The sequence below is a fragment of the Lonchura striata genome, chromosome Z (assembly GCF_046129695.1).
Source record: "Lonchura striata isolate bLonStr1 chromosome Z, bLonStr1.mat, whole genome shotgun sequence".
Taxonomy (NCBI): domain Eukaryota; kingdom Metazoa; phylum Chordata; class Aves; order Passeriformes; family Estrildidae; genus Lonchura; species Lonchura striata.
The window spans coordinates 2504993-2517876 of record NC_134642.1 but is presented as its reverse complement, the minus strand read 5'-3'; the positions used below and the strand labels follow the sequence as shown (position 1 = coordinate 2517876).

Below are 12884 nucleotides of genomic sequence, written 5' to 3'. Positions count from 1 at the left end.
CCAGGAGTTGAAGTTGGCGGCGTCGGGCTGGGTGTACTTGGCGTCGGGGGTGCGGTGGGAGTGGAAGATGAACTTGTTGGGCGAGAAGTACATGCTGCAGTAGCTGCACTTGATGCACTTGGCCCGGGAGCTGTTGTAGCGGGCCGGGATGAAGCTCCCGCGGCATCCCCAGGCGCACTCGTGCGATACGTCGAAAGCGAAGTTATCCGGCAATTTGGGGGGCCGGTTCTCCCCCAAGAAGGACTTGCAGAGCCGCTCTGCCTCCCTCTTGGTGATCATGCCGCAGCGGCGGGAGGAGATGGGCATGGCCCCGGCCCGCCGCAGGATCTCCAGCTGCACCGGCGTGCACTGCACGCAGGTGATGCCCAGGGCCACCCGCCGGTTGTGGATCTCGTTGTAGCTGAAGTTTTTGAGGAGGGTGTTGGAGATCTGCGCCAGACACAGCCGCTCCTGCCCGTCGATGACCAGGGAGACGATCGGGATGCCGTAGAGGATCACCTGCCCCACCTGGTTGGGCTTCATGGCGGCGTGGCTGGCCCTCGGCTGGTTCATGGGGTCCGGCGGGTACGCGCTGGACGGCGACGGCAGCAAGATATCGGTGGGGCCGGGCAGCGGGCTGGTCGCCATCGTCTCAGCGCCGGGGGGGCTGCTCTGCTCTAGCTGCAGGAGGGGAGGGGAACAGAGACACAGCGCCGTCAGCCGAGCGCTCACAGGGATGGGGGGGTCCCCGCCGCACGCACCCCGTCCTCCCCTCGCTCCTTGGTCTGCCGGCATGGGGAGGCGCTACCCGCGGGGAGGTTTGCTCCGCGACCCCGACTCCCCCAAACCTCCTCTGTCCTCGCCGGGAGCTGTCCAACCCCGCGCATCCCGCGCCTCCGACGTGCGCCTCCCGCCGCAGGTACGGAGATGGCGGTACACGAGCGAACCGTCCCCGTTTGGAAGAATCCCCGACCCCACGGGCGCTTGGACCCCAAACACGCAGCAGAGACCCGTGTCCGTCTCCTCGTCCTGGAAACCCGCCGCCACTCGGGAGGGCTCCACGCAGAGCCTCCGAGGGGACGAGGCGACCGAGGAAGGATCCCCTCTCCTCACTCCCGGGGATGGGGGAAGAGCAACGAAAAAACCCCCAAAGTTTCAGTGCTCCCCGCGGCTTCCCGGGCATCCTCTCCTCCCCGGCGCCCGTTACCTCCGCGGCCGCGCTGCGGCCGTGCCGCCGCCGGATCTTCCTCCTCCTCCTCGTCCTCCAGCAGCCGCGGGGAGGGAGGGAGGGAAGCGCATCCCCGCGCCCGCCGCCGCGGAGCCGCGCGGCCGGACCGAGCCCCCCGCCCCCGGTGCGGCGGCCCCCGCGGGCGCTCTGACGTCAGCGGCCCGGGGGGGCGGACGGGGCCGGACCCACCGCTCGCCCCCCCAGACGGTGGGTGGTGAGCGGGGCTGGGGGCGGCTCCCCCATCCCTCCCGTCCCTCCCGTCCTCCCTCTCTCCCTCCCCGCACCGGGAGGGGATGCGGGCGCCCCGTCGGGGCCCGGCCTCCCGCCGCCGCCCCCCGAGCGCTGCCCCGCTCCGCCGGAACGGTGGAAGGTGGAATGCGCGCTTTGGCTTTTTTTTTTTTTTTTTTTTAAGCCTTTTTTTCGCCTTCCTCTCTTCCCTCCGCCCCTTCACGGTCTGAGACAAATCGCTTCCAAGAAACTGAATATTCTCCTTTTGTGCCCCGCGTCTTTTCGGAAACGGTGCTTTTTAAGGGATCGGGAGAAATTACAGGGAGGATAGGGGAGGAGAAAGAGAGAAAAAGTTGATTTCTCGCCACAGCCGTGTCCTCACGAGCACGAACAGCTTCTCTATCCTCACTGCCATTCCCAAATACACCGGAGTCATTCACCAGAACCACTTTCACAAGCACCCGGACCCAGATTCTCGCTCCCACAAAAACCAATACGGCGCAAATATGTTCTGCTTGGGTTTTTTAAACTTTTGCCCCTTCCCCCTAATTGGTTTATTGCCCCAGCTAAGGAAAAAAACAAAACAAAACAAAACAAAACAACCAAAAACCACAACAACCCAGCAAATAGGTAGCAGAATGGTTGCGGTTTCTGTTTTTTTGGGGGTTTAATTTTGGGGGTTTTTTGGTTTTTTTTTTTTTTTTTTTTTTTTTTTTTTTTTTTTGTGAATACAGTGAACTGAAAATATAGATTTTTTTTTATATATATATACGAATCACCTCCAAAAGGTTATGGGTCCCAACTGCCCCTCTGCGTAGCGCTGGGAGAGGACGGGGAGACCCCGCTGCGACCCCCCCACCCCAAGGCAGAAAGCCAATACCGCTCAACGCCGCTACTTTCCAGGGAGGAAAACTGCAGAAAAACGGCTAAACCCGGGAAAATTAAAAGCTCATTCCTAGCCAAAACGGGAGGCAACTGGACCGTCAAGTGTTTCCTAACACCCTTCTGATTTATTTTCCTTTTACAAAAAGTATTTGTATCTCTCTTTTTCTCTCCGTGTGCATGACCAGCACTTAGTATTACTGCATATTTACCTATGAAAACTTGGCGATTTTTTGTTTATCTTTTTTTTTTTTTCTCGGGCATCACAGATCCAGAGAGCAATCTTTACATCGACCTTTCCCAGGACATCCACAATAAAGCTTGCAACTTCTCTATCCGGGTATTGCTCGGGTCCTCGCTAACAATAATATTAGTAATATTAGTAATATTAGTAATAATAGTAATAATAGCAATAATAATAGTAATAATAATAGTAATGGTAATAGTAATGGTAATAGTAATAGTAATAGTACTAATGCTACTAATGCTACTGATGCTACTAATACTAATAATATAATCACTCCTCTCCTTATTACTTCTGTCACTTCTTATTAAACCTTGCTCTTCCCCGTGTCGCAACTGTCACAGGGAGACTTCCCCTTTTCCCTCCCTCCTACTTTTTCCCGATCCTCTTCTGCACGGAGCCTGCTGCTTTCGTGTGAGCAATGGCTATAAGCCTCACATTGGTGACATTTTAATCAATGCTTCCTAGCCAGACTGACATGAATTTTACACTTCAAAACTCTCCTCCGTCAGCTAATTGATTCAAATTGTTTTATTGGTTAAACCCGTGTCACACATTGTATGATCTATTACCACGCCTCGGAGAAAATCTCCCCTCTTGTCTCCGCTCCCAGGTCTGCACCAGGAGGGACGGGGGGTTTTAGGGAGAAGCCGCTTGATGCTGCGGATGCTCTGTGCCTGCATCCCCGCAGCGGACGCCGAGCAGACCTCTCCCCTCTCCCGTGGTCACTCGGCGGCTTTTCCCGGCCATTCCCGGGAGAACCGGCGATGGGCAACTCCGCCCCAGGCTCTGAGCCCGGCGATGGAAGAGGACGAGAAGCGGTTGCAGGAGGCGAAAAGGATGAGAGGGTTTTGCAGAACACCTTCAGCGAAGGGAGAGTCGGAAAACTCAGGTTCGGGACAGGGTCGTCGCTAGCCAGCGACTACGTTGTATTTTGTGGTGACTAAACGAAAAGTAAAACTACCTTTTTTTTTTTTTTTTTTTTTTTTTCCTTCCCCTTTTTGTCACCTGCTTGTTGCTGTTGACCCTCCTGGATTCCGTTGTAAAATCTGAGTGGTTTCCTCCATTCCCTTTAAAGGGAAAACTCAAACATACGGGTCGGGATGCCTTAGTTCCCGGAGGGAGGAGGTGCAAGGGCCACCGAATTTGGGGCAGAGACTGACCCACACCAGCACGGTGGAGAAGCGGGGCAAGAATACACCGTTCTCTACTTTTTCTCACTTAAGCCTGTTTGGGAAACCTCATGGGGTAGCAGGAGCTCAGTAGGGGCATGGCGAGGGTGGCTGGGCAGAGAAAGGCTGGCCCACACAGTGGCCGGGCTGATCCCGCAGGTGTCCCCAGGCGGGCGAGGCCCGGCGGGGCTGCTCGGCCGCCTCCAACCCCTCCGGGGTCTCTGCGGGTCGGATGGAGCCCACCTTGACCACGACGAGGGGCGGAAGGGAATTCCCGCTGGAGGTGGGGTGTCCACACTCCCCCTCACGGGTAGGTACGGATCTGGGGGCTCCTGTCCTGATGTCGACTCCAATTTCTCCCGTTCATTCGGCTGTTTGCTAGTGCCATTTGGCTTGGAATCACCTCTCAAACAGAGGAGTGCAAAACGTGGAGAAACTTCTCACAGAAGCCTGGAAGGGCTAAGAAGGAGTCCTGACTCCTTTTCCCTCTTCTCTATCGCGATTCTGCCTCGGAGCTGCCGACAGCAGCTCGTTCTCCCGCCGCGGATCGCTTCGTGAGGAAACGAGCAGCGGGGAAAAGCGGCCAAGTTTAAACACCCCAGCCCACCCTCATGGCCTTTATTTACTTCCAGAGAGCTTAAATGTTGTAGCAGAGAGGCCAAGAAAAGCGACATAACCTTGGTGCGTTTAAAAAACCACAAAGAAAACCTACCCCCAAGGCGAATCCATTCCCTCCTCCCACCTCTCCACATCCCATTGAAACTTCCAGCCGTGTAAGTAGCAGACACGCAAAGGTATTGTTATAAAACCTCTTATCCTAACAAAATTAGGCAGCAAAGTTTGGGTTTTTTTTATTTTTTCTTAAATACTTTTGTGTAGATTTCGCTTGCATTGCTCTTTTCTAAGTAGTGTTTTTTTAAAATCGCATTTTATTATATTAAGCAGAAAGGGCATTTGGAATAGAGGTGGTCCCATCTGGAAAACCCCGGAGCTCATTTAGATCACATCACTTCGGGCTTTTGTCTCTGCTCCTGAATAACCCAGCTAGACACAACAAAAGGGTAGAGATCTCTACGTGGAGTTTTTTTCAGTGGCAAAAGGACGCCTCGGAAAGATGCTTCTATATTCGTAATAACGAGGGAGGAAACGACTCAACGGGATCTCCTTTTGGCTCTCGAAAGACACAAGGAGAGTTCAGGGATGGGGCATTTTTTTACACAGTTTTTTACCCCACCGGTAGCTGAAAATCAGCACGCCGGCTGTAGGGAAGGAACCGAGAACGGCACCTTTTGTCTGATGGAGGTCTCTTAAATTCTCAGTTTAATGTGCTCGGAGCAATCCAAACCCGAGATGGTCCTCGCCGAAGGTACGTGCAGACCTTAGCCAGGAGGAGCGATAGCCTCGCCGGGGGAAGGCTGCCCAGCATCACTCACCCGATAGAAACGGCACCTCAAAAAAAAAAAGCTATTTATCATTTTATTTTATCCTACAGGAAGGGACTGGCAGCCTGGGAGGAGATGGGCGCTGCCTAACCCTCCATTCTGCTCCTAAAAACACGAGGGTGATTATTTCTGTTCTGCCTGAGGATGGGGTGGCAGGGAGGAAAAGAGCTGCAAGTTTAGATGTGCGTGAATTAACACCCCAGGGAGTGGTGGACTGGGCGGGGGGGCGGGGGTGAATAAAGATCCCAAACGAAAAAAAGCCACCTCAGCTATTGATTTTTTTTTTTTTTCTCCAAACGCATAAATTAAAGAGCTCGAAACATCTTTGCATCAGAAACGTGCCTGCTCCGAAGTATTTAAACGATCAACGAATTTCCACGGTGGAGAAGCAGGGCCCCAATCGGGCTGTGATGGGGAGCAGCGATCCCAAACTTCCGAGAGAAACGTGACGAAGAGTCATCACGTCAGTAAATAATTCAATTTTGCGTCTTTCAGAACCCAGTAACCTTGGGTGTCTTAGAAAGCAGATTGTACAAACAGGCAATTAAGATGAGCACAGAGACTTTCAGAGGAGATATAATGAACCAGCTTTAATTACTATCTTGAAATTAAAAATGTAATATACAGATTTAAATTTATTTTCACCTAAATTGTGTATAAAATTATATGGCGTTCCCCGCCCCCCCCCCCCTCCTTTTCCCAGGCTAAGAAACGAATTGCCACCAAGCTTGCCACTAAAAAGTCTGAAGTACTTTCCAAACCCTGCTCCCCAACACGCAGTAATAATGATACATTTATCATTACTGATGACCGCCCACTGGTTTATTATTGCTTTGTTGCAACTATTACAATCAAGAGATTTCTTTATTTACTGTTAACATTCACTTAAAGCTGAATGTTAATGACACTTCTGAATTCACCGAAGACTTTTCCGTTATATTTCAGGAGTAGTTACGGTTTGGGTTTCAGAAACGGCAGAAAAGAGGAGAGGTGCTGGGGTGGTGGTTTGCTCCTAGTTTTTATTATTTTTTTTTTCCTCCTTCTTAAAAGGCTGTTTAAGAGGATTTATCTAAGTCGGATTTTCAACAAAGAGTTGCAAAAGCCTTAGCGTAATGTACGTACTTGACTGTAGCTAATTATGAGTGTATTTTATTACAGGAGATTCATTCATTATTGATAAATGTTTGCAGTAACTTCCTGCTATGTAGAGTTGTATTTTACGAGGAATAAACAACCTATGGGGATTGGGAGTGTTTGGCTTTTACTCTTCTGCACTCTTTGACAGTTCCCATTACCCACTTCGGGGTCTGGCTTGTCACCTTCCCTCTTTCTACACCCAAAAGCAACTTCTTCCCCCTTCCCTTACCGCCGCATTCCTCTCGTTCCCTTACCCCTTGCCATGATTTCAGGATTATCATTTTTAAAAAATAGTGATTTGTGTAGTACAGGATTTTACCATAGGCACCCTTCCCTAAAGCCAGGTCCATGTGGATGTCTCCAGAGGGTTGTACAGACCGGGATGAGCTCCTGTTTCGGACCAGCCGAGGGGCAGGAGCTGTGCAACAAGCAGGCAACACACAGGGAGGGCTCGGAGGGCGGGGAAAAGGGTTTCCCCGAGGGCTCCCCGCTTCGGCTCCAACACTCGGACCCCAAAGGTTTGGAGTTGCAGTCAGTAAAAATATACGAATTAATAATAATTTAAAAGATCTATTTTTTCCGCGCGGTTTTTAAACATCGGAGCCGCTGCTTAAGCGGAGGAGATGCCTCTCACAGGCTGGCGGTCGCCTCTTATCCCCACCTCTCCCTCAAAATCAGCCCCTTCCCAGGCAACAAGAGTCGTTCCAGGGGGAAAAAGCTGAACTGTCTGGGGCAGAGGCGCAGCGCTGCGCACATCCCCGCGTCCTCCACCCCATCCCGGTGCCGGCAGGACGCGCAGCGCTGCGCGGGCGCCGAGAGCTCCGTGCGCTCCCTCCCCAGGGGCCGGGAGGTCCCCGCTTTGGATTTGGGGACCAGCCAGCCCTGATCGTCCTTTCCGATCTCCACGCCTGGCCCAAAGTTCACGATTTGTACGGAAAATTAAAAAACCGTGTATTTGCGAAAGTGTAGATGACGCGTTAAGAGACACGGGAGCGAGGAGCCGCGCATCCGGGAGGGATGAGCGGCGCGGCTCCAAACCATCGCCCCTTCCCTCCGCGGCAGCCCAAACTTGCGGGGGGCTCCTCTCTCCCATCGGCGCTCTCCCAGCCACATCCCACCAGGCAGCGAACAGCCGCCTTCCACTCCCCTCCCCGCGACGGCCAGCGCGACCCTGCGACCTATCGCGACAGCGAGCGACATCGCTGCTTGCTCCGGGAAAGGATGGCTACACCCAAAAATCAAAAGGATGCCGCTCTGCCCATCCCGCCCCAGCCCCACGCTTACCTGGACACTCCATGGGCTCTCCGGGGGCGCGGCCGGCGCGGGGCCGCTCTGGCTCCGCTCTGGCTCCGCGGCGCGTAAGTTTGGCTGCCGCGTCTGCCGCGGCGGCTGTGCCGCGGGTGGGTCGGGTCTCGGACGCCTTCTAGCAGCCAGGCAGCGCCTTGCAAGCGGTGCGGGGAAGCCGCCCCCTTCCCCGGCCCCCTCCCCTCGCTGAGGGGAGAACCGCGGCCGCCCCCGCCCCGCAGCTACCCCGGGGCAGGTCCGCCCCGACGGCTGCGGAGGGTGGGAGGAGGGCACCCCCCACATTCTCCCCGCCTAGAGGGGGGGCGAGAAGGACCCTGTTGCAGGGGCGGACTCTGCTTCCCCAAGCTCCCCCCACCCCAAACTTCCCCTCTTCCCCCAAAATTTCCTTTGCCTCTTCCCCTGCTTTCCCGGCAAAATAGGAACGCGGGCGAGCCCCCCCACCCCGTCCCCCAAATTGTGAGGGCTTTGAGGGACAGCGGGAAGGGTGTCCCGCAAGCACAAGCCCCTGAGAGAAATTAAGGGGGAGCACTGCCACCTCCTCCAAGCCCTCGCACTCCCGCAGAGGCCCCGTCCCCAGCAAAGCGCTTCCCGCAGATCACTCGACGTGCGGAACAAGGCGGCTGCTTAAAAACACAAAGCCGGAGCCCTAATGAGTTCAATTACAATGTGGTAAACACATTGCCTCTACGCTTTAATTAAGCCGGCTGTCCAATTTTAACTCATTAGTAATTCATTAAGAGAACAGCCTTTAGCTGGCTGCGAGGAGTTCCGAAGCTGGTGCGGTTACGCGCCGTGTACATCCCAACGCATTTGAGGATGGGAGAGTGGCGTGTGTCCGTCCTCCCCCAGAAAAGGGGAATCCTGGACCCCAAAGGGAGATCATCTGTTGTCCCAGCTTCTGTGGGACACCCTCGTAGGGAGGGGGACCCGAAGGTGCCGGGCTGAGGAGGAGGAAAGAGTACTGAGGTTACGTGGGACTCCCCATCCTTCTTCCCTCGGGAGAAACCGATTTAAGGGCAGGCGGAGGGACACACTTGGGAACTCGGATTCCCCGCGCCCCGTCTTAGCAAAAACAAAACAAAACAATAAAACAAACAAACAAACAAAACCCCCCACAAACACGGAGAAAGTGTTTGAAACGTATCTGGGCCAAGAAACAGGTCAAATTTGCAAATTTGGTTTGATCAGCGAACCCAGGGATCTGCACAGCCGGGTCTTGCCTCTCCGCCCGCGGGGCTGGAGGGGAGCCTGGGGCGCTGCGAGGTGCCGGGGGTGGGAGGTGCCCCCCAAAAAACCCGCGTGGGAGCTCCCCGTGTCCCGCCGGGGCTCACCCCGCGCCGCGGCGCCCTGCGCGTCTCTCCGCGCCTCTCCGCTCGATGTGGCGGCTCCTGCGGGGGCACCGCAGCAACACGGGCTGGGGGAGCCCGCGTTCCCTTCGCTTTTCTTCCGAGGAGCCGCAGCGTCCCGCCTGTCCCGAGGATGACGGTGGCGGTGCAGGGATTTAGGGTTTCCCACTGCAGCTGCTGCCCCATTAAGGATTCAGGCATTTTTCCCTTCGAATTCCAGTGCTTGGGGCGGCTCTGAGGCGGTCCGGGCTGGACATCCCCAAACCTTTCCCAAATTCTATCCCACTAAAATCGCTGCTTTTTAAATGTTTGCATCATGATTATAGTTACCATTTCAGCGCAGCTCCAACAGGCTGGACGTTGCATTTATTTTTTCTAGATCTATTGAAAGTTTATTTCCCTTCCTTTATTTTTGGCTATCTTTGACGTTTGAAATCTGAATATGCACAAGTATTTAGCAGACAGGAGGAGGTTTGCTCTCATCCCCCTTCACTGCTGCCAGGTGCTTCAGAGAAACACACACAAGACTACAAAAAAAATCTTTCAGAAGTAAGTTTGGGCAGATTGTTTATTGTTTGGTGTTTCATTTGTTTATTTGTTTTCTTGACCACACACATTTATCTGATCCCAGACAGATTCAGAAGTCTTTGTTTTTTCTTGCCTCTCTCCTTGGCTGGGCTCCTTGCAGTGTCCCCTGCCTGGCACGGACACTTGTCACCTCTGCTGTCCTCCCTCCAGCTCAGCAGAAGGAGGCAGGTTCAGGACCTCTGAGCTACCAAACAGTAAAAGAGGGGCTTCAAAGTCCAGGATGTGAGTTGCAAACGACTAAATCCCTTCTGAAGAAGCCTTTAGGCAGATATCTCAAGAAGAAACCCTTAATAAGAGTCGTCTCCTTTGGGGAGTAGATTGGGAGCAGTTATCTCTTTAAAGCAGTTTTTCCCTTTTCACATCGTAGGCCCTCTCTGCCATAGTCTTGATTTTCATTTGGCTCCAGGCTTGCAAAATCGGATTGTCTGGAATTAAGAGATTTGAATATTGTTCCTCTTGATGTCAAAGAATTTTTTTTTCCCACCAAGAAGGAATATCATACATGCAGGATCAAGCCCCAGTGGAAGTCTGAGGGCACCCTACCCAGGGCTCAAAAGCAGAGATATTTAACCTGTTGCTGTGTTGCCTTTGTCACCTTCTTTTCATTATCAGATCTTTAACAAAATTTCCCCAAAAGCTAAAAGAATATTGCTTATCTATTTCCAGAAACGTCTTCCACTCCTTTGTCTTGCCTATCAAAGCACTGGCTTCTGGACACCCAGGGGACAGTCTTCCTCCAGAGCCTCCTGGTATAAATCTAAAAATAATCTTGGAGTCAGTGGGCTACAATTCATTTTATTACCCCAGTGTTAATCTAGAATAGGTACATAAAAACTGTTAGGACAATTAATCTGAATTAATTTCCAAAGTGAATTAAATTAAATTGAATGAAGACCACCTGAATTCTGAATAAGAACAACCTTCAAAGGGGTTTCATGCAGTTTAATTAATCCACTTTTAAATTCTCACCTTCAGCTAATTTGGGTTATTTTCCTGAGTGTCCCCACGTAGGCAAAATCTTAGAGGTAAACGTGGCTCAGGGGAATTCCTCTGGATTTACCCAGATGTAATTTAGAACAGAAATGTATCCTCTAATACTCTTTGACCACGGCACAGAAATGATGCAGAAATGAGAGATATATAAATTGTGCTGCTGCTTGGAGCTCAGCTTTATGAAGGAAACCGTTCCCAAAAGTTTATTTTTTTTTTAATGTTTTTCTCTCTTCTGTCTCCCTGCACCTCTGTGTGTATAAACATAGGTACATGTGTATGCAGACTTGTGCTCTATTTGACTTTGCTCTGTTTGTTTAATCCATTAAAGCTTCTCCTCTGTGCACCTGGGACTCCCACTGAAGTTAAACTGGGAGCTGAAGCAGCAGCAGGATCAGGTGGCTGGGAGAGAGCTCAGCACTGCACCTTTGCAGCTGAAATAGGACGGCAAACCCGGAACCCACGGCCACTCAGGGCCCATCAATCTAGGACAAATTGACAGAAGCAAGTTTGTCTTTCAAGGAGCAAAGCCTCTTCTGCTGGTTGAGGAGGTGCCATCGTCTTTACAAGGGTTGTGGGTGCAAAGATGTTGTGATCTTTATCACGACATTGCGATATTGCTGAGGTTAATGGTCCTCCACTTTCAGTGGTGCTTGGGGAATTGAGGAGAGCAGCTGGAGAGGCAAGGGAAGGTCTCAGTTCTCTCCTCCCAAAAAGCCACTTCAAACAGCTGACTTGTTATTTCATCATATAAGGTAACTGTAACCTGGTGCCTGCTTTTTTTAAACAACTATTTTAAAAATCAAGGGAGTTGTTTTTCCTTCTGAAGTCAGTGGCTGTAGGACTCAAGGGTTAAAGCTCTCTTGGCATTTCATGGCCAATACCATAGAGCCATATAATGGTTTGGTTTGAAAAGGACCTGAAAGACCATCTATTTCTAACCCCTCTGAGATGGGCAGGGGCATAATGAGGTGCTCTCAGGTGAGATTCCCCTGGTCAGAGCAGTCTCCTCCCAACAGATACTTGTGCCAAACGCCCCAGATTGTCACAATAACAGAATCTCTGAAATAACTCCTCAAATAACCATATCAGTGGGATAAGGTATAGCAGTGTGATCATGCCAGAGCACATCCAGAAACCTGGAATTTTACTCCTTAGCACAATGAATTACAGCGTGACCTTGCAGAGAGCCATTTATAGCCCACATTTTAAAGATAAGCTCTCAAATAAGAGTGCCCTGTGAGTAATCTGGTGTGCTGCTCATCTGTCCAGACTGGGCATTTCTGAAAATCAATCTCCTTTGGATTGGGATTTCTCAGTTGACATTCCTAAGTTGGAAAAATACGACCTCTTCTTCAAGCCTCAATTTATGCACCTGGAAAGGATGTGTGTGTGTGTGAATGTGTTTAGGGAACAGCATTCATCTGCCAGCATCTCAGAGAGGTTTTATAAAATGTACCTTCCTTCTCACTTTTGCATAAAACAGTTTAAAATAAATAAATAACCACATACCGTAGCTAAAAGCATCTCTGAAAAACTGCAAACATTCTTGAGGTTTTAGGAACTATGGAGTAACTTCACAGTTTGATTCAGATATTCCCAGACTCATCAGGACATGAGATTTTAGCCAGTCTTTCCCCCTTGCCATCCAAATTTTACTTTCATGCACCATAAGATCAATCCGCCTTCTGACACGTTCTTTTCATAGATTTGGATAAATTTTGTAAAGATTTAAGGCCACGTTGAATGAGGTTCTGAGCAACCTGGTCTAGTAGGAGGTGTCCCTGACCACGGCAAGGAGTTGAAATAAGATGATTTTTAATGTCTCTTTCAACTCAGACTATTCTATGACGAAAAGGAAAATGCTCCTACCAATTTGTCAAATTTAAAAACGTTGCAAGAACCCAGTGGACCCAATCTTTACAATGGACGCAGGAGATTTCCAAAACACGCAGCAGCAAATTTTGTGGCACCTACATCTAACACAAAAGATGAGGATATGGCCTCAAGTTGTTCCAGGGGATTAGATGTTTAGATGGGATTTTAGGGAAAATTCCTCCATGGAAAAGGATGTCCAGCACCACAGGCTGCCCAGGGCAGTGGTGGAGTCCCCATCCCTGGAGGGATTGGCACCTGGGGACAGGGATTAATGGTGAGCTTGGCAGTGCTGAGGGAGTGGTTGGACTTGAACTTCAAACAACATCTTTTACAACAGAAATGATTCTGTGATTCTCTCGCCTGATGCTCTCACAACTCCCTGCTGGGGTTGGGACCACTCACTGAATTGCCTCTACTCCTACCTTGCCAAATCTTTTGTTGCTGCCATCCCCATAATTATAATTC

At 51.2% G+C, this 12884-nt stretch overlaps 1 protein-coding gene across 2 annotated transcripts in view; it reads right to left on the bottom strand.

Moving 5' to 3' along the window:
• SKOR2 (SKI family transcriptional corepressor 2) overlaps positions 1–7713 on the bottom strand; it is a 31492-nt gene extending 23779 nt beyond the window's left edge. Inside the window, exons 1-2 of one of the 2 annotated variants that reach the window (XM_077790297.1) lie at positions 7597–7713; positions 1–660 (exon numbers count right to left, since the gene is read on the bottom strand). The exon at positions 1–660 is cut by the window's left edge and continues 1581 nt beyond it. In XM_077790297.1, coding sequence (XP_077646423.1) covers positions 1–627 — 627 coding nt within the window. In that variant the 5' untranslated portion in view covers positions 628–660; positions 7597–7713. Of the gene's footprint in view, positions 661–1186; positions 1272–7596 lie in introns of those variants that run through there. The other variant, XM_077790298.1, reaches the window with a different exon arrangement.
• Between the last annotated feature and the right edge of the window lie 5171 nt (positions 7714–12884).